The sequence below is a fragment of the Ahaetulla prasina genome, chromosome 2, assembly GCF_028640845.1.
Source record: "Ahaetulla prasina isolate Xishuangbanna chromosome 2, ASM2864084v1, whole genome shotgun sequence".
NCBI lineage: Eukaryota > Metazoa > Chordata > Lepidosauria > Squamata > Colubridae > Ahaetulla > Ahaetulla prasina.
In genome coordinates, this window is record NC_080540.1 from 220,338,943 (window position 1) to 220,359,595 (window position 20,653).

The 20,653-nt window shown below is 35.2% G+C and overlaps 1 protein-coding gene across 1 annotated transcript in view; it reads right to left on the reverse strand.

Annotated features, from left to right (window-relative positions):
• CNTLN (centlein) overlaps positions 1–20,653 on the reverse strand; it is a 236,370-nt gene that overhangs the window by 121,070 nt on the left and 94,647 nt on the right. The window contains exons 9-11 of the mRNA XM_058168055.1: positions 9,817–9,990; positions 6,711–6,836; positions 3,056–3,177 (exon numbers count right to left, since the gene is read on the reverse strand). Of these exons, the coding sequence (XP_058024038.1) occupies positions 3,056–3,177; positions 6,711–6,836; positions 9,817–9,990 (422 nt within the window). The remainder of the gene's footprint in view (positions 1–3,055; positions 3,178–6,710; positions 6,837–9,816; positions 9,991–20,653) is intronic.

The window sequence follows — 20,653 nt, forward strand, 5'->3', positions numbered from 1 at the left end:
CAAGACATTTCCAATTTTACACGGGAGAAAACCCAAACATATGGTCCTCTTAGGAATGGGGTGAGGTCAATAGTAGAAAGTTTTTGGTTAAAGCTTTTAGGATTATAAGAAGAGACCACAGAGTCAGGTAAAGTATTCCAAGCACTGATTCTGTTACAGAAGTCATATTTTCTGCAATCTAGATTAAAGTGGTTGACATTGAGTTTAAATCTATTGGTTGCTCTTGTATTATTGCAATTAAAGCTGAAGTAGTCTTTGACAGGAAGGACATTACAATAGATGATTCTATGAGTTAAACTTAGGTCTTGTCGAAGGCGACAGAGTTCCAAGTTTTCCAAGCCCAGGATTTCAAGTCTAGTGGGATAAGGTATTTTGTTGTTTACAGAGGAATGGAGAACTCTTCTTGTAAAATATTTCTGGACACGTTCAATTGTATTGATGTCAGAGATATGGTGAGGGTTCCAAACAGGTGAGCTGTATTCTAGAATTGGTCTAGCAAATGTTTTATATGCTCTGGTTAGTAGTGTAGTGTTTTTGGAAAAGAAGCTACGCAAGATTAGGTTTACAACTCTTAGAGCCTTTTTTGCTATGTATTTGCAGTGGGCTTTATATGTACATAGATGGAAAGATCCAACTCTATGCACTATGTAAGCATGGTGAAATTTACAGATCTTGTTCAGATGGATAAACTAATTTTTTTGATTAAAGTCATTATCTACATTTATTGGTAAATGGGAATCTTTTATGGAGTTTTTACATAAAAATAAAAAAATGAACTTCTGATTTTTAGCTCAGTATCATGTTGTAACCTTAGAGAAAGGTTAAAATATAACTGTGCTTATAACTTCTGCAAAGAATATCGAAAGCCACTTTTTTGCATCTTTTATTTCTTTTCTTGCACTTTTTGCTTTCTTTTGTTCCCTTTTCTTCCTTATTTTATTATTTCTATTATTTTTTAATCTTTATTTTTTTTTAAAAAAATTATAAAATGAAAAAAATATTCCATTATATTTATTATTCATTTATGGTTCTAGACCAATCATGAAAGCAGAGTGCAATTATAGTAAATTAAAAAATATATAAATTACACTACATTTAAAAACCAAAATAGTTAATAATATGTGGTTTCTAAAAGCCATGATCATTGGTAAGAATTTTACAACCTTTTTAAATTTACACTGTCAGCGTAAATCAAAATAGAAATGGAGCTGTGTATAAGAGATGGATTTTGACTTGCCAAAAATCTCAGTGATGTCATTAATATAAAATCAACCATAGTGGGGCACATTAACAAGTAGACCTATGTCCAGTTAGGTCACCTATCTGGATACCCTTGATTTAGATGTAATGTATCACTATAATTAGTTTAGGTATATGTCAATCAATATTTACGGGACCGCCTTCTGCTACCGAATACCTCTCACCGACCCGTGCGCTCTCACAGAGAGGGACTCCTCAGGGTGCCGTCAGCTAGGCAGTGTCGTCTGGCGACACCCAGGGGAAGGGCCTTCTCTGCGGGGGCTCCCGCCCTCTGGAACGAGCTCCCCCCAGGACTTCGCCAACTCTCGGACCTTAGAACCTTCCGCTGTGAACTTAAAACACACTTATTCAGGTGCGCAGGACTGGATTAGATTTTTTAGTTTTTTAAATTTTAAATTTTAAATTTTGTACTGATTTTAATTGGTTTTGTTATTTTTAGTTAAATTGGCCGGTTAAATATTTCATTTTAAAATTATTTTAAATTTATTGTCTATCTATGTATTTTAATAAGGCTGTACACCGCCCTGAGTCCTTCGGGAGAAGGGCGGTCTAGAAATTTAATTAATAATAATAATAATAATAATAATAATAATAATAGAAGTGCCAGCTAATTTTCTCCAGAATCTTTCATGAGATATTGAATTGAAGCCTGCCCTTAAGTCTAAAAAGGCAGTGTAAAAAAATATCTTTAGCCAAGTTATAAATATTTCTCAGTGAGATGATGCACTAGACCAGGCCTGTCCCACCCGCAGCCCACACATGACCATGGAGAGCTGGTAACGTAGCAAGATTGTGAACCTGTAGCATTATTATGAGATTTATATACATTAACTATATTATATATTTTATATGTGACTCAAGACAATTCCTCTTCTCTCAATGTGGTCCAGGCAAACCAAAATATTGGACACCCATGCACTAGGCCATGATAAAGCATCCAATCTGGACTAGATTATTTGGTATGCAATCTTGCAATGTAAGATTGCAAGACTTGTACATAAGGGAGGAGAGTGACAATCCAAGAAGCAGAAGTAGAAACATTCATACATACTAAATCTCCAGTGTCAGAAAGAACCCAAGCAAACAGAGAGCAAGACTGAAAGTGGTGGATTTTGTCCTAAAACTTAAAGGGAGTGTTTCTAAATAGAGATAAAGATTATCCTATTGAGATGATAAGAAATGGATCCACACAGAAGATTGGTCCACAAAGTCAGAATCAATATATTGGTATAGATTGTTACTGTACAGGAGTCTTCCTTTTTAGATAAATAGGGTAGGTAGGGTATCTGCCATCCGGGGAAAAGATGTATTGCGCTTGATAAATCATTGGACAACATAATAATGTCACCATGATTGTCATTTGGGTCAATTTTATATTCATGCTTTTCAAAAGCAGATTTAATTCTGCAAGCATGGCAACTATAAGGCCATTTGGGAGCAGACTAACAAATTCTCTCATAGGTTAAAGGAATTTCTGATTTCTTTCCTGGTTATAATGTAAAATAAACACAATGGTAGTTCAGATTGCTCCTTCCTTTTTCACATTTTCATCACATATAGAAAATGTGAAAAACAGCTGCAAAAAAATAAAAAACACAAAATGAAAGCAATATAAATCATAAAGTAAGATGAGAACAATAGCAATTACATTTCTCACACAATATGTGCTTTTCTCAATGAAATTAAGAGTAATAGGAAATGGTTCCTTCCTCAGTTTAACCGTTTCATCAAAATGTATCAAAAGTCATATTTGAATTTAATATATATAATCATTCCAATGAATTGTGCAACTTACTTGCAATAACCTTCCTCTAATTGCTTTAATTGATTTTTTACTGTCCTGTAATTGATCTGTAACGTCTGCAGACGTTTCTTACGTTTTTCATGGGCTTGTCTCAGCTCATCATTTTCTTGAATCTGCATTACACCAAAACAAATGACTCAGTAAATCTTAAGATCTTAAAATGACAATTTGCTATTGTTGAATTTCTTATTTATGACCAACTATCACATACAATTTATTACACCTAAATTATAATTCAAAAAATTCAGTCTTAAATAACAAATGTACTTCTTCAAAAGTTACAAAAACTGCTTGGCTAGGACCTAAAGAACTGCACAACGGGCTTTGTATGCTCAGCAGAAATTTGGATTTGTGCATCTTAAGGAACACTCAAGAGCACAGTAAACTACTTTGGAAACTATGTGAATAATAAAGCAATATACAGCATGCATTAACATACACAAAAAACCCTGAAATCCTAAAATAGCACTTGAAATCTGGGAAATGAATGAAGACTTTTAAGAATTGATTATTGAACCTGAACAATATATTTATAGCACCTTATATTATACCATATACTTATTTTATCATCAAAGAGTTTCTTTTCCGATGTGGTGAACATTTGTAATTTAATATTGGACAACTTTATGAAACAGAAAATGCAACTGCCAATAATATCACACAAATCTATACTATGTCTACATTTCGAGTACTATGTAAAATTCTGACCATCACCTCTGAAAATGGATATAAGACTCATGGAAAAAATAAAGAAGAATGCAACCAAACATCAGGCATAAACACTTTACTCATGTAAAAAGGCTAAAATATTTTGGACACTTTAGCCAAATCCTCTGAAACAAACAAACAAACAAACAAACAAACAAACAAACAAACAACCTTGAGGGAGGATATGGATATTTTTAAGGTGTATTTATTTATTTATTTATTTATTTATTTATTTATTATTCACACTTTTATACCGCCCTATCTCCCTAGGGACTCAGGGTGTACAGGATAATGCATTTGTTGAGACAGCTGACCATATAAATTGGCTGGATGGCTGGATGGCTGGATGGCTTTGATTAATATATAAATAAATGCAATAACTTTAAAATAGCCATAGTGGCACAGTGGTAAGAATGCAGCATTGCAAACTAATTCTGCATTCCCACTGCCAGCAGTCCAATTCTGACCGGCTTAAGGTTGTCTCAGCTTTCCATCATTCTGAAGTCAGGAAAATGAGGACCCAGACTGTTGGGGGCAATATGCTGACTCTAAGTAAACTACTTAGAGAGGGCTGTAAAGCACTGTGAAGTGGTACGTAAGTCCAAATGCTATTGCTTATGTGACTGAATCCATGATTCCATGCATTAGGCTGATATATATGAAAAATGTGAAAATAATCTACATAAAATGTCTGCATCTAAAACTTTCAAATTTATATGTACAGATTTCTACAGATGCAGAGTAAGGATATATCATCATGAAAAAGTAAGTATTCCCATGGAAATTTTTGACATTTTAAACGTTTCAATGTATAGATATTTGGTTTTCATTTCAATGATATTGATAAAGGATGTATGAGATTACAAATATAATTTGCATTTTGCAATCCATTTGTGTAATTTAAATAAAAGCATATGTAGATTTTGCACGCAAAAGTAAGTACATTCCTATTATTTATTATTTATAAAATACCTCACATTAGAATCACATGCGCCAAATCTGGAGCAAATGCTTAGAACATCATTGGTGAAAATTTGGTAGCTTGCCTTACTGAAACTTCAGATATTTATTCTGATTTGCTCTTTGTAGTTGAAATGTAAGGTATCGCCGTATCTAGATCAAAAGAATCTTGATTCTGGGCTTTCAGAAAGAAGGTTAGAGATACTTATGCAATTGGGGAGAGATCTAAAAATATTGCCAAACAAGTAGACATCAATCATTCCACTGTCTGGAAGATCATAAATGAGAGAACATTTCCAACAACTGCCAACTTGTCCAGGCCAGGCCTGGACAAAGTTCCACCAAATTTAACATGAGAGCAGAATATTAACTTTGTAACTTTGTTGCTGGCAATCCTTATGATTTATATTGACATATTGACCATCATTTCTATTGTAAATGTTGTACCTTGATGAACGTATCTTTTCTTTTATGTACACTGAGAGCATATGCACCAAGACAAATTCCTTGTGTGTCCAATCACACTTGGCAAATAAAAAATTCTATTCTATTCTATTCTATTCTATTCTATTCTATTCTATTCTATTCTACAAGATGCTGAAAGAACCTAGAATTTCATCATGTAACCGCCAGGTAGTTATCACTGTTACTACTATCAAAATGCTTGAATTAATCATCAGAAAGTTGCATAAATTAAATCTACATAGAATATATATCAGGAGGAAACTTTGTTGTGTAGAAGGGCAAGCTGCTAATGAACTTCTAGGCAAAGTCAAGATTTCTGGAACAATGTACTCTGAACAGATGAAGCAAATATGGTTTATTTGGCCATAGTACTAGTACCACGTTTGATGAAAACCAAGGACAGTATTTCAGTCCTTGGAATCTGATACCAACTGTATTAGATTCTGTAATCTGTAATGTTACAGTTTGGGATTGCTTAGCTGCATTAAGACTTGGGCAGCACAACATCACAGTTTCTACTAGGAATTCTCCAGAGGGTACTTGGAGATAATGTGAAAGCATCTGTCAAAAGACTGAAGCTCATCCCAAAGTTGAGCTTGGAACATGACAATGACTTTAAATATCACAGTAAATCAGCCAAAGATTGGCTAAAAAATATAAAAGGAAGGGTTCTGGAATGTCCAAGTTAAAGTCTGAATCGAAATCCCATTAAGATGCTATGGATGGATTTAAAATGGGCTGTGCATGTAAAAATCCCTCAAACACTGCACAACTGGGGAAAAAATCTGAATGGAGGAACGGGAAAGATTTCTTCCTGGTCAATATCAGAGACTGGTAGACAGTTATAAAAAAAATATTTATGTTTGTTTTTACCAGTTATTAGAAAGAAAGATTTACTTCCTTTTTCCCACAGAAGGAAATAGCACATTGTTAATTTTTTGTTCAATAAACGACTACAAAATCAAATTTTCATATTTTTGTTCAGTGATATCACCTTTATCTTTATATAATGTTTAAATGAAGATAAAATGTTATGTGCATATATCTTTAAAAAGACTAACATGGTAAAAAAGTACTTTTTTGCATAGAGACCACAGATTTTGCCCTACCGACTTAAAATAGCTACACATGTTGATTCTACTATCCACATGGCTGGAAATGAAGATTCAAGGCATAGGCAAACAATGCTACTTAAACTTTATATATGTAATTTATAACATTTGAAAAAGACAAAGAAGTCCTCTTAAGAATAGACAAATATATTTGCCCAGATCCAGATCCTACAATTATTATTTAAAATTATCTTCCAGACTACTTATGTTACAGCTGCAACATTTTACACAAATAAAATTATACAAAGAAAAAAATATATACTTTTATGTACTTAATAAAACATATCTTTCACCCAATTCATTTTCAATTTCAATGGACACAGCAATGTACCATAAATTGCACAAATTTTATTGTGGGTCTATTGATGTCAAGAAAAAAAGTTATGTATTTTAATTTTCACCTTTAGTTGTAGTGTCTTTTCTAAGTTTTCAATCTTTCTTTCAGCTATTTTGAGCTTCCTTAGTTCTTCTGACTCTTTCAAAAAGCTCTTTGGGGACAGAGACCTTGAACGTTTCACAGGTGGTTTCTGGAGAATAAAACAAGGACATGGTTGAAGTGGTTGGAACGCTGGGTTATGAAAGACATGCAAAATTAAAGAACAAGTAATTTTGAATACTAATAATGAATTATAAAAAAAATCCTGCATGGTATACCAGAGAAATAACAAGCAGAATTACCACAGCGCTACCACTAAAGGTTTCTCTGTGACTCGTTAATGAGAATATTCATTTACATTTACATTGTTTCTTTCAGAATAATGATGTCCCATTAGGGAAGACTAAAGGGTTATAGTCTCAGAAATGCAAGAAACCTCATTACAAAGGAGGGGATAGAGGCTGATCTAATTGCTCTATAAGGGTCCAAGGTTACACTTGATAGGACAACCAGAAACAAGAGGGAAAGAGTTTTTTCCCTCTGAAATAGTTTAACACACTGTGAAGTTGAAGGAACAATATGCTTGAGGAATATAAATAAAACAGACAGTAGATCTTATACCATAATGACCATATGGTCATTAAATATAATATGCCTAACTAGAGACAAGAATATGTGTTTATATTATGTGCAGCTTCATATAGCAATCTGGAGAAAGGATGTGTGAAACGAGCACTTAAACTGGGCAACCTTCTTGCTTGTACTATGTCAAATGTTTTTATGTAAAACAAATAAAATATACAGATTAGTTTTACTAAATTTCAGTAACTGTGATTAGCATATGGAGCAACATTTTTAATCATAATACTAATCTTAAAGTTTTAACAATTTAATAACTTAACTGTGCAAAATATGAAGTGACATTTTGTCCATGGATTTTTTTAGTTAATAACAAAAAATTACATTCTTCGAAAAGTCATTGCAGTTGTTCTTTTGAATTAAAGAAAAAGGGCTGGGAGAGTTTAGCGTTTAATTTTGAACAGAAAAAAAGGCAGAAAGTATAGACTTTTTCTTTCTTTCTCTCTCTCTCTTTCTTTTGCTATATTCTTTTTTCCTGCATACTCTATCTTATATTTTTGCCATTTATATTAGTTGTTAATTGTATAATTGTGATGCTTAATAAAATTATTTTAACATAATGAAGTAAAAAAGTAATTAGTCTTCGTCTTTGCCTACATATGAAGGAGTTTTTTTTGTCTCTACACCAAGGAAATAGGGACTAATTATTACCTGGGGGAAGGGGGGCACTTTCAAAAAAAAAATCCCCCTACAATTCAGGCTTTTAATCCCACCCACTTCATTCCAAAAACTGTGTGGCACAGGAATATAGAAAAAAGTGTTTGAGAGAGAAGGAGATATAATATTTTTAATATTTAAAAGAAGTAACTACAGTTCTGCACAAGAGCACCTTGGATGCCAACAATGTTACTACTTGTGCACATGAACAAAAGAACCACTTTCTTCTGAATACAGAACACTGGAGTGACCCTTCCCAGTATTCATCTCCAAGAAGAGAAAGATGAAAGGGCTAGATAAAGCTTTGTGGGACAAGAAAGTCATTTTTGAATCTCTACAGACTGGATCTGAAGTCCTGCTAGGTCACATTCAGCGCATAAATTTCAGAGTTTTATTATCCATAGTTATTGTTATTATTATTCATTACATTTTATATTACCCAATTCCCAAAGATTCTACATGATCTACATGAGCATCAGGAGTTCTACCGGTATTATTATGTAACTGCATTGCAGAGCAATTTTTTTCAAGCCAATTTGCTATACTGAAATGTCACTTTATAAAATGGCACCAACATATAGGGATATCTGTAACAAATTTGGTACTTACAAATGCCCATTTAAGAGTGAATAGAAAGACACATCAAGTCCAAATTCTGAAGCACTTAATAAGTAATTGTTTTATTTTTGTCTATATTGAAATTGAAATTTCAGGTGATCTAACCTTACTCTCAAACTGTTAAGACCGCTGCCTGCCTTTTCTCTTATTTATATGCTGCTCATGCTAATGTTCTTGGATGATTTACAAACATATAGATACCCAATTCCAAATCATTTAAACATTCTAAAAATAATCATAAAAATAATTGTTTGCAAATTTCTAAAGGACCTGACAAAAAGTGAGGGTTTTAAGCCCTTTTTTGAACTGTAAATACATAGGCCAGTCTGAAGGTGGCAAATCATTCCATAATATGGATCCCACAATGGGAAAGGCAGAATTTGCTGATATTATATTGGATGGAACCTGCATCCAAAGTGCCTCATTGCAGTCTTAAGAGTATGAGACGAACTATATGGCAAGGGGTGATCTTGGGTCTAAACATTGTGAATTTTTATGTACCAAGTCAGCATCTTAAATTTGACTCAGAAAGCAAGTGGCAGTCAATGTAGCAATCTCAGTGCAGAAAATATACTACTTCTGACAATTATAGCATCTTTTTTTATTTGAATTATGTTTGAGTATCAGGTCTCAGCAGATATTTTAATAGAATGTATTGTTGCTTTATTTGTGTTCTGATTAATGATGCAGTGAAACAAGGCATAAGCCTTCAAAGCAGAATAAAAGAAAATTTCTAAGAAACAAAATAAATGTAAAATTACTGCCTTTAGAATCAGTAATTAATTCTAAAAGTAAAGTAATATCATTTGTATAAATTCCTAACTCAGCATTTTTACTAATTACAAACTTTTAAATTCAAACTTGATTTCTTTAACTTAACCTCAGTTTCATCTGTTTGGAAAAAACAGACAACCACACAAACACTATCAATTAATAAATATTCATCTAAGAATTCTACGAAGAATTGAACTTTTTAAATAATTTAATTAAATTAACAATCCTTTATCCAGTGTTTAATAAGATAAAACTTCCTACTCCCAAAAGTTATTTTAACAAGTCTTTGGCAGATAATAAAAACACTCTTCGATAAAGCTTCCAGAATTATAAGTAGCATTGACAGTTATTAAAACTGTTATTATCTGAGTCCCAGAACAAAATGTCAAACTTTGCCAACCTCATTTTGACACAAATACACAAGGCAATAAACGCTTTCCTACCTTGTATTTTTTCCCAGCCCTAGTACTGATGCAATCCAAGAAATCTCTACTGCAAAGACTATGATTTGCCAGTGAACAATTTGTTATTTTCAATTTTTTTTGCAAAAGCTCTATTTCAGTCTTTTGAGACATTACGAGGTGTTTTAGCTCTGTTAAAGAATACCGTTGGAATTCCTAGAAAATGGAAATACAATACCTTAGAAGACTGTAGGTAAAATCAATATTTGGAGTAGCATTTGCAATGACATCATGTTTACATTTTAATTAAGTATTTACTTAATTAAATAACAAAAGGCAATTGTTTATACAAAAGGAGGTAAGGACTGAGACTCAAGTGGATGAAATTAGACCCATACTAATATACCTATATGCTACATACAGAGACAGGACTATGGACTTTTCTTCGTACTGTACCTATTAAAATCATGTAGCCTCCGCTCACAACAGTTTGGATAGTTGCCCCAGGCATTTTATTTACTTAATTTCACAGTCCTCTTTATCTCAAGATAATTATATACATAGCAATATGCTAATTATAAAAACCTTGATATACTTTTGTTATGTCTTACTTTTCCTATCACAGGTTAGTTCCCATATTCTACCATGATTTAGGGCCGTGATGGCGAACCTATGGCATGTGTGCCAGAGGTGGCACGCAGAGCCCTCTCTGCTGGCACATGCACCATTGCCCCAGGTCAGATCTCCGTGGCATTTCTTTCATGAGCTTCTGTTTCCCTGCAAACGACGAAACAGAAGCTCACGAAAGAAAAAGATTTTACCTCTTGCTGTGCTGCCAGTGTTGGGATGCCTTGCCTCCTGCCGGCCAGTTGATCTTTGGGTCTCTGCTGCGCATGTCCGTGCATAGGCACATTCATGTGCATCCAGGATGTCCTGCATGTGTGTGTCTGCGCATGCGCACCTTTCAATTTCGCATGTGCATGCACACAGTTTGGGCATTCAGTGTCTAAAAGATTCACCATCATTGACTTAGGGCATTTCCTTAGTGCCTGCCAGGTTCTCTGCCCATGTTAATTTCTTTTCTTTTTTTTAAGATCATCCTTTTAATTAAAACATCTACAAAAGAAGCTAGTAGACTGCACAACAATGTACCAGATCCCAGTACCCATTTTTAATTCCAAGAATGTCCCTGAACCAGGGGTGAAATGCTCCTGGTTCAGACCGGATCACGTGATCCGGTAGCAATGGGGGTGGGTAGTTCAGAGAACCAGTAGCAAAAATCTCGCACCTCCCACCCCGCCTATGCCCACCCAATCACCTGGTCCCCACGTGCCCACGTGCCTACTTCCTGCTTCTTTAGCTCTCGCTCGCCTTGCTTCGGCTGCTGCAATCAGTTGCATCAGCTAGCAACTGAATCTGCCTGCCTGCAATCCATCTCATCGGTGAACAACTCAATCTACCTGCCTTTTCCCTTAAATTAGGTAAGTAAGGGAGGGAGAGCTTTAAAAAAATACTTAATTGGGATTTTTTTAGGAGTTTTTTTTTTTAGACATAGCAATTTAAAGTTAAGGAAATTTTAAGTTAAGGAAGTTTTAAATTTACCTGCTTTTATCTAAAAATATAAATAAAATAAAATAATAAAATGAAATATTTGTGCAGCTTTCTGAGATTTGGTGTGTTCTGTAGTGTTTCACTATAACTACACAAACACACAAAATCTCACAAAGCTGTATGTGGCCTTTTGTGTGTGTGTGTGTTGAGTCAGTTGTGTTGTGTTGAGGGTGTGTAAAGTGTGAAAGTTGGTTTCTGGGCTTTTTGTGGCTGTGTGAGGTTCCTGCTTGCTGCAGGGGCCATTTTGAGTGAAGTGTAGCTGCTTTTACCTTATGTGTGAGTCAGTTGTATTGTGTTGTGTTGTGCTGTGTGTGTGTGTAAAATGTGAAAGTTGATTTTTGATACCTCTTATTGTTTTGTGTACTTTGTTTATTTTTTTTATTATTTATTGTTATTGGCCATGATCACCTGGTTACCTGACCACCAAGCCACACCCACCAATTAAGCCATGCCCACAGAACCGGTAGGGAAAATTTTTAGATTTCACCCCTGTCCTGGACCTTACATACATCCCACAGGCATTTTTACAAAAAGAGAAACGATGACCACTAGCCCCACACCACTACAAAAGGTGACCAGACAAAAGATTTGGTAAAAAAAAAAATCATTCAAATGATTGTAAGGAAGAGAAGGAAGCAACTCCAACAATATGTCTTCTGCTAAGTGGCAATGCTGGCAATGACTACATTGCAAATGAGAAAACTCATTTTGTAAACAGCAACAATTTTGCGAGACAATATGTAATATGTTCAAAATGCCAAATCTGCTGATAAGAGATTACTGATTCCCCCGAGGCTAAAATGTATGAAGAACAGTTTCAGGAACTGGGTTGTACGAAAATAGGGGGAAGGAAGGTAGATCATTTAATACATTCACCATCTTCAGTTGTTTATAAAAATAATAAAGGAGGGATCTAAATAAAATAAAAAACATCACAACTAGATGAGCTAATTTTTTTTAAGGATACATTAACAGAATCTGGCAAGTCTGAAGGTACAAATCTCCCATCGCCTCTTTAACCACCCGATCAGTTATGATGGGTTTTAAGAAGCTAGTAGTTATATATAGCTTGGGACTTGGGTAGATTTGAGATCACCTCTTCTAGATAGAATCTGCCTGCCTAATACATGCAATCAATATAGACTACTGTGTAACCCCACCTATCAGAATGTACCACTGGACGAGGCACAGGTATGGTATTTCTCTGTAGGGCTTTACATTCTATGGAACAATTTGCACCCCAAACTGTTATCATCCAGGTCACATAGTCAGATGCAGGCTTCAATAAAGTCATAAAGTCCTTTATTGCTTTTCTATCCCACAACAAATGGCCGGTAAACCTCCACCTCAAACTTTCCCACAGTCAGTGCAACAAGTCCCACAAACTAAAGCCAATAGTCATTAGAGCTGATTCACAAGGCTAGGAGGAAGTTTGTAGTCCAAAAGCAAGGTGCAAAGTCCACAAGGCAAGATCTGTAGTCCACAAGCAAGGTCAGAGTACATAGGGCAAAACATGATCCGAACCAGAGTTTACAAAGGAAGTGCGTGCCAAAGTCAAATTCTTTTGTTTCTGACAAAGTCTTTGTTTCTGAGAAAGACACCTTCCCCCAGTCTGATTAAATCAGCTCAAGTCATGTATTTCTTGTGAGGAGGAGAAAGTGGCTTCCTTGCCAGCAGCCTCTCAGAACTCCTTCAAGCTTCCCTCTGCTTCATTCTTCATGCCCTCAGATCAGATGGGGGAGGCAGCTGTTCCTCATCAGAGGAGATCTGCTGCTTGTCATCACCATTGCCTGTCTGCTGCCAATCCTCCTCTACATTTGTGAGGGCAGGCAGATTACCTTCCCCAATGCCGAAGGATCCTGAGATAGAACTGTCCTCAGCCCTGGACTCTCCAGGCATTCCACAGGAGATGTGCCATCCCTGTTGGATGATCCTGGTTCCAACTCCGATGAACAAGGATCTGATGGGGCTATGACACAAGCTGAATGTTGTCTCACAGCATTCTGAAAACTTGTAAGATCTGGTTATTTTGGAAGCCTTTTTGAAGTAGGCTACTGTTAAGAACACTGCCATGAAAAGTTGGATTAGCATTTAGTAAGAGATAATTATTTTTATTGGTTCACTATATTATATATGTTGCTTTGACTGAAGAACATTTAGAATCTTATTCATTCATTCATTCACTCACTCATTCATTCAATTTATATAGTCTTCCATCTTAAACAAGTGACTCTGGGCAGCAAATAATCATAAAATCAATTAAACCAATTAAAACACAATACAAAAATAAAATTAATATGTGTTTATTTATTTTATTTATTTATTTTTGTCACATTATATACAAGCACATATATTGAAAGGAAACAATAGGACAGGAACGGTAGGCACTTTTGTGCACTTATGCACGCCCCTTATAGTCAGTCCTCTTGGGAATGGAGTGAGGTCAATGGTAGACAGTTTTTGGTTAAAGCTTTTGGGAGTTTGAGAAGAGACCACAGAGTCAGGTAGTGTATTCCAAGCATTAACAATTCTGCTACAAAAGTCATATTTTCTGCAATCAAGATTGAAGCGGTTTGAATCTATTGTTTGCTCTTGTATTATTGCGATTGAAGCTGAAGTAGTCTTTAACAGGAAGGATATTGCAATAGATGATTCTGTGTGTCTTGTCGGAGTCGGCGGAGTTCTAAGTTTTCTAATCCCAGGATTTCAAGTCTGGTGGTATAAGGTATTTTGTTCTTTACAGAGGAGCGGAGAACTCTTCTTGTAAAATATTTCTGGACTCGTTCAATTGTATTAATGTCAGAGATGTGGTATGGGTTCCAGACAGGTGAGCTGTATTCAAGAATGGGTCTGGCAAATGTTTTGAATGCTCTGGTTAGTAGTGTAGAGTTTTTGGGGAAAAAAGCTATGCAGAATTAGGTTTACAACTCTTAGAGCCTTTTTTGCTATGTAGTTGCAGTGGGCTTTGGCACTTAGATCATTTGATATGAAAACTCCAAGGTCTTTAACAGGGTGGGGGTCATCTGTAAGATAATGTCCATTAAGCTTGTACTTAGTGTTTGGGTTCTTTTTTCCAATATGTAAGACTGAGCATTTGCTGGTTGAGATTTGGAGTTGCCAAGTTTTAGACCAATCGGATACAAAGTCAAGGTCTTTTTTTTTTTTATAAAAAGTTTTATTTTAATATTCATATACAATAACATATTTAATGTACCATCATATACAATTAATCGGACCTGCCTGGTCACTACCCCCTTCCTACTCTCTTCCCTTCTCTACCTTCTTCTACTTTTCACGACCATCCTCCCCTTCTCTTATCTACCTCCTCTCCTCCTTCCTTCCTACTCCTTTCTTCTCCCTCTTCTATCCCTCTTCCTTCCTTTCCTCTTCCTTCTCTTCTCTTTCCTACCTCCTTCTCTCTTCTACTTCCTTCCTTCCCATCATTCTGAAATGATAGCCAGGCAGCTCCGATCTTACATTGATTATACATCTTCAATCATCTCTGTACGTTAACCATCAATCCATTTTCTACCTCATCCCCCCTCCCCCTCCCTTCCCCTCCCTCCCCCGACCCCCCAGGACTTCCCAGAACCGAATACAGGGTATAAAACTAACAATCAAAAATTAAAATATAACACAAATCATAATCCATAGTCACTCCTTAAAACCTCGACTCCCCGATCTCAGAAATTTCCAATTGAGTTCGTATTTGTTCTTCATTAAAGTACATAGTGTTTAATATCCAACCTTCATCAATCAGTACCAAAACAACGTTCCATCTTCCAATATTCACCAAGGATTCTTCTAAAATGTCTTTCTTCCTTAAGCAGTCTCTCAAGAATAGTTCATATTTCCAACTTAATTTCTTAAATTTTACTGTCCAGCCTCCAAGGATAAACAATAATCCATCTTTTCATATCTTCGGTATCATTTACATACATCAAATCAGATTACAAATATTATTATTAATCCTATATTATCTCCACAATATATCAATTGTAATAATTAAAATCTTCACTTTACCTTACTTATATCAAATAACATTATTAAAATTACACCTATAACTTATCCAAAATATATCAGTTATAACAATTAAATTCTAGTTAACCATATAACAACATTACATCCATCTCTCAAATATAATATTTAATCCAAATTAAATTTTACTATCTATCCTCCAAAATTAAACAATATTCCATCTTCCTATTCCTTTATACCTCAAATATATCAAATAGTACCCCTAAAATTACACATTTATATCCAAAATAAATCATTTACAAAAATTAACCATAATCATATATAATAAAATTAAACATTCTCACTTCCTTATTTTCTATCTTACATTTTCCACCATCTATTCACCATTCAACTTAACATCTATCGATAAAGGGTTCCCAATCTTTAATACATTAGTGTAGAAATCTCGTGCTTTAAAAACTGTATTAAGAAAATACTTTCTTCCTTTATAATTCACTGTTAAGCCAGCTGGAATCTCCCATCTAAAATATATCTGATGTTTCTTAAGCTCATCCACTAAAAAGGCAAATTCTTTTCTCTTTCTTAACATTTTAGGAGGAATTTCCTTCATCATTATTATATCTTGTCCTAGTATTTGAAATTTATTTTTATAAAATGCTTGCAAAATTCCATACCTAATTTTCTTATTTATAAAATAAATAACCACATCTCTCGGTAAACACTTCTGCCTTGCCAACCAAGAATTAACACGATAAATTTTTTCAAGGCTTTCGGGTGGCTCCGCTTCGTTAATGGCGGACTATCTCAGACCGCCAGTTCCGTGTGATTCTGTAGAGCCGCTTAGACAGCGTTAATCTGCTGTCAAGTGACTTGGAAATCTCTTCTCTCGGGCAAAGGGGGGGAGGTGAGCATTCGGGCTGAAGTAGAGCCCCAGAAAAGCACCAGGAAGATTCCTGGTAGCTTGATGGGAACGCTCCTTCTATAGCCCGAAAAAAGGCTCCAGAATCCGGAATGCTTTTGCCAAATAGCAGAACAAAACGCAGCGTCCATCTCCGCAACTGAAATGGATTATTGAAGGACTCTAACGCGGACAGAGCTGAAAACTGGAGCTGTAACAAGATTTTGATTGTAACAAGATTTTAACTCCCTGATAGAGAATGTATTTGTAGTCAAGATTGGAGATGATGAAAGGAAATGGTGTTTTGTGTATTGCAAGTAAATGGCGTTTTGTATATCGAAAGTGAAAGTTAAGGAAATGCTTATTACAATTGCTGGCGTGTAATCTTTAAGAAGAATATAACAAGATATTTTTTTTAATGGAATTTTTATTTTTTATCCTTTTTTATCTTTTTATTACAGTGTTTAAGAAGAAAAGTTTATTGAATTTTTCTTTTTTCTTTTTTTTTTCCTTCTTCTTGGTATTACTTAGTTTAAAAATGGTTTTCAAGCAAAGAGATTTAACTACTTCTAAAATACTGGAAATTTCCTCACTTCAGATACAGAAATTGAAAGAAGATATTAAAGTTGGCTTAAGGAATTTTTTACAGGAGCTTATGGAGGTTCATCTTTCAGAAATAGATCAAAAAATTGATGAAATGGAGAAAGAAGTATTGGATTTTAAAGATATGGTGGAAGAACAGAGGAGGGAGATGAAAAAATTAAAGGAATCAATTAATCCATTATTGCTATCTAGTATTCAAACAGAGGAAAGACTGGAAGAAATTAACCAAATTAATTTAGATTTGCAAAGGAAAATAGATGAAGTTCAAATTAATTTGAATTTAGAAAATAAAATAGATGATATTCAGGTTAAGGTAGATAGGGCAGATGAAGAAAGGGTTATATTACAATATAAATTAATGGAATATGCTATAAGGGTGAGAGGATTAAAAGAATGTAAGGAAGAAAATTTGAAAGAGATTTTTATTCAGGCCTTTGCTCAGATAGATGGAGTGGAACCAGAAGATTTTGAAGTTAATATTGAAAGTCAAGGTCTTTTTGAAGGGTAGTAGTATTGGTGGTGGTGTTAAATAGTTTGACATCGTCAGCAAAGAGAACACAATAACTTGAGATATGGTCAAAGAGATCATTTATGTATAGTATGAAGAGCGTCGGTCCAAGAACACTGCCTTGAGGAACGCCACTTTTGACAGGGACAGGATTTGATAGAGCATTGCCAATTTTCATTACATTTTATGGAAAACTGCATTTTAATTATCAGATGTAAAAGAGATGCCTTCTTCCCATCATGGAGAAACATAAGACAAATGCCAACTTACAGAAATAACTTTGTTGGTATGTAAACTACCCAGAAACACACTTGGATTTACTTTTTTTAACCTATGGCTTTCAGTTACAATCATATTAATATCAGGTAACAGTATTTCAGATCCCCTATGGTTAACACTCATAGCATCTGCCAAGCACTTTTTAACTCTTTGTTCCAGATGGCTCTTGCCTTCTTCAGGAACTTCAACCTTTCTTTAGGATCAAGTGCTTCATCCCAACACAAGTGCTGACAATAACTGCCAAGAAAGTGCTCCCTAAGCAGTTTTCTGCTAGATTTCTCACTTCCACAAAACTGTTTAAAGAAAAGGATAGCAGGTTTATTGGACCATTCCCTGTAATAGCACAGATCAAACTTATGACATTGTTGGCAGCTTCCAGTCACAGTTAAAATACCTTCAGTTTTCCAACATTCCCTCTTTTCTCTTTAGCAATTTTGCCGCATTGTCATCTTGAAGAATGACAGGAAGAATTTTTGAGATGGAACTTATCTGGATTTCTTGTGTAGGAGGAAAAACAGTCAGATGGGGCTGTCTGAATGCTGACTAAAGTGCTGAGTAGCAACTGGGACACCTTCAGTACCAGTCCACCTATAGACATGTAAGTGACTTTGGGTCAATCACTCTCAGCCCAACCCAGCTCACATGGTGGTTATTGTAAAGAAACTAGGAGGCAGGAGACTGAATATGTTTGCCACCCTGAGTTCATCAAAAACAAAGGCAAAATAAAAATCTAATAAATAAACCAACAAATAAATATAACATTTATGGGACATTCTTGCATATTTCCTTTCACAGTTCTGTTCACAGTATTTCCATGAATTCAAGCTACTTGACTGGTCTTCTCTATCTGCTATCCACCAGTAGTTCTCAGAGGAAGAGAATATCTAGGGGTGGGAGAAGGAAGTTGTCGTACAAGTAATGACTTAGCGTATTGTGGTCTTTCCTTGCTGATATTTTCTGCTCTTGGCTAGATAAAACTCTGGCAGACCATATGGGGCTTAAATATTCAAATTGATAGAGTCTCACTCAACTTCTAATATTCAAATATGGTTCAAATTAGGCTGCATCTTCTTTGGGATGCTATTAATTCTGCCTTTTGGGGAACTTCTTATTTGCTGGACAGACATGACTCTATGTGAAGATATGCATTAACATTGACTTGGCAGGTTGTAGCCTTTCCTTGTTGACGCTTTCTAACCTTGTTGACACTTTCTAAACTTTGTGCCGAGCTATTCAAACGGACAGAGCCAGAGCCATCTTTTCTCTAATATAATTCCATCTTGGTATTGGACTACTTCTATATAGTGTTTTAATATCCTATATGTCCTTCACAGGAGACTTCTTTTTAATTTTGGCATGAATTGGCTGCTACCCATAAGAACAACAACCAACAGACACCCATGTGAAAACCACACTCAGGCTCAGATATAGAGGCTGAGTGTGCATCACGCGTATTATTAAAATGTCCATTATATACCCAATGCTGATATAGCGCCAGTTGTCAGTAATTTTAATTACTTCTGTGATTATGAGATTACTGCTCCCCTTATGTGTATTCCTTTGCCAGAAACCTCTAAGAAGATTGCAATTTTTTTATCAATAGTCATGGCTTTTATAAACCACAGTTTCAGTTTTTTTCCTTTTATTCACTGTATTTGAGGAACTGTCGCTGGAACATTCTGCTGCCGGAGGTGAGGCTTGGCCTTCCAGAAGGGTGTTAAAACTTGACTCTTCTGGCTGACATGGGGACTCTGATGGAGATGCTCTACACTGGAAATGATTAATAGAATAAGAAAGAAGATGCCACTTTGATCCTCTTGGTTTTTAGTCTTTATTTAATTCTTACTAGTTTTAATTATTTCTGTATTTATTCTTTTATCATTTTGTAAGTTGCCCAAAGTCGCTTCAATGGTGTGAGAAGGGAGGCATATAATAAATAACAATAAATGAATGTCATTGATGTAGGATTATAAAAAAATTTAAAAAGTGAGAACGTGACAGAGATTGCTCTACTCAAGCATGAGAGGAGTTCTTCCCGGAAAGATAAAGGTACAGGAGTCCTTGCAGGTTTTACTCTGCTAGTTGTAACTGATTTTAGGGAGTGGTGATCATATCTGTTCCTTTAAGCTATTGAGCCAGCCCAAAAAGATAGAAGGGACAAACATATTTTCTCCTTTCTGTTATACTAAGTCAGAGCTAGGAGGGCAAAGGAGGCCTGATGGAAGACAGTTCATCAAATACAATAAATAAATGAATGACAATCAAAGGAGAAACATAGTATCCTACAGCAACTATGACCAGGAAGGTGGAGGAGAAGTGATACTTTCAAGACTTGGAGAGGAAAAAAAAAGATAAAAGTGGAAAAGAGATGGCATAAGAACTAAATTCAATGAGGCAACAACCAGCACTCTTCAGGTTAGAACAGAGCTATGCATAAATATCTCTGAGCACAAGGTCAATGAGCAAAATGCCACATTCATTCAGAAAAATAACAAGAAAAGGAATAGAAATGTCTTTTCTCTGAAGAAGGCCATTCATCTTTTTATGTACGGCTTAATTCTTGACCACCATAAAGTATCTATAGTATCCAAATGTGTCTGAGAATCTTTTGTCATGTAAGTTAATAGTTGAGTAATAGGTTAAGGAACTGGAGAGCTGAGAATGTCCTGCTGTGAAATCTCAAAAGTAGGAGGTATCGTACAAATATTGACAAATGAAGCAAGGCTGGGAAAGAGTAAATGGCAAATGTAAGTGTACTGTACATGATTTCATAAATCTGGGACACAGTAGAAAGACTTGGGAGATTCCATACGCTAACTGCCTTTTAGGCAGCAATTATTCTACTACCTCTATTAATTGCTTCTCTATTGCTATTATACAGTCACAATCTAGAGCTCACATTCTAGGAAACTCTGGCTTCACCCTTCTGTCATTAATTCTTTATTGTCATCTACATTAAATCTTCAGCTCTTTTGCATATGGCAATCGTCTAACCCTCCTAA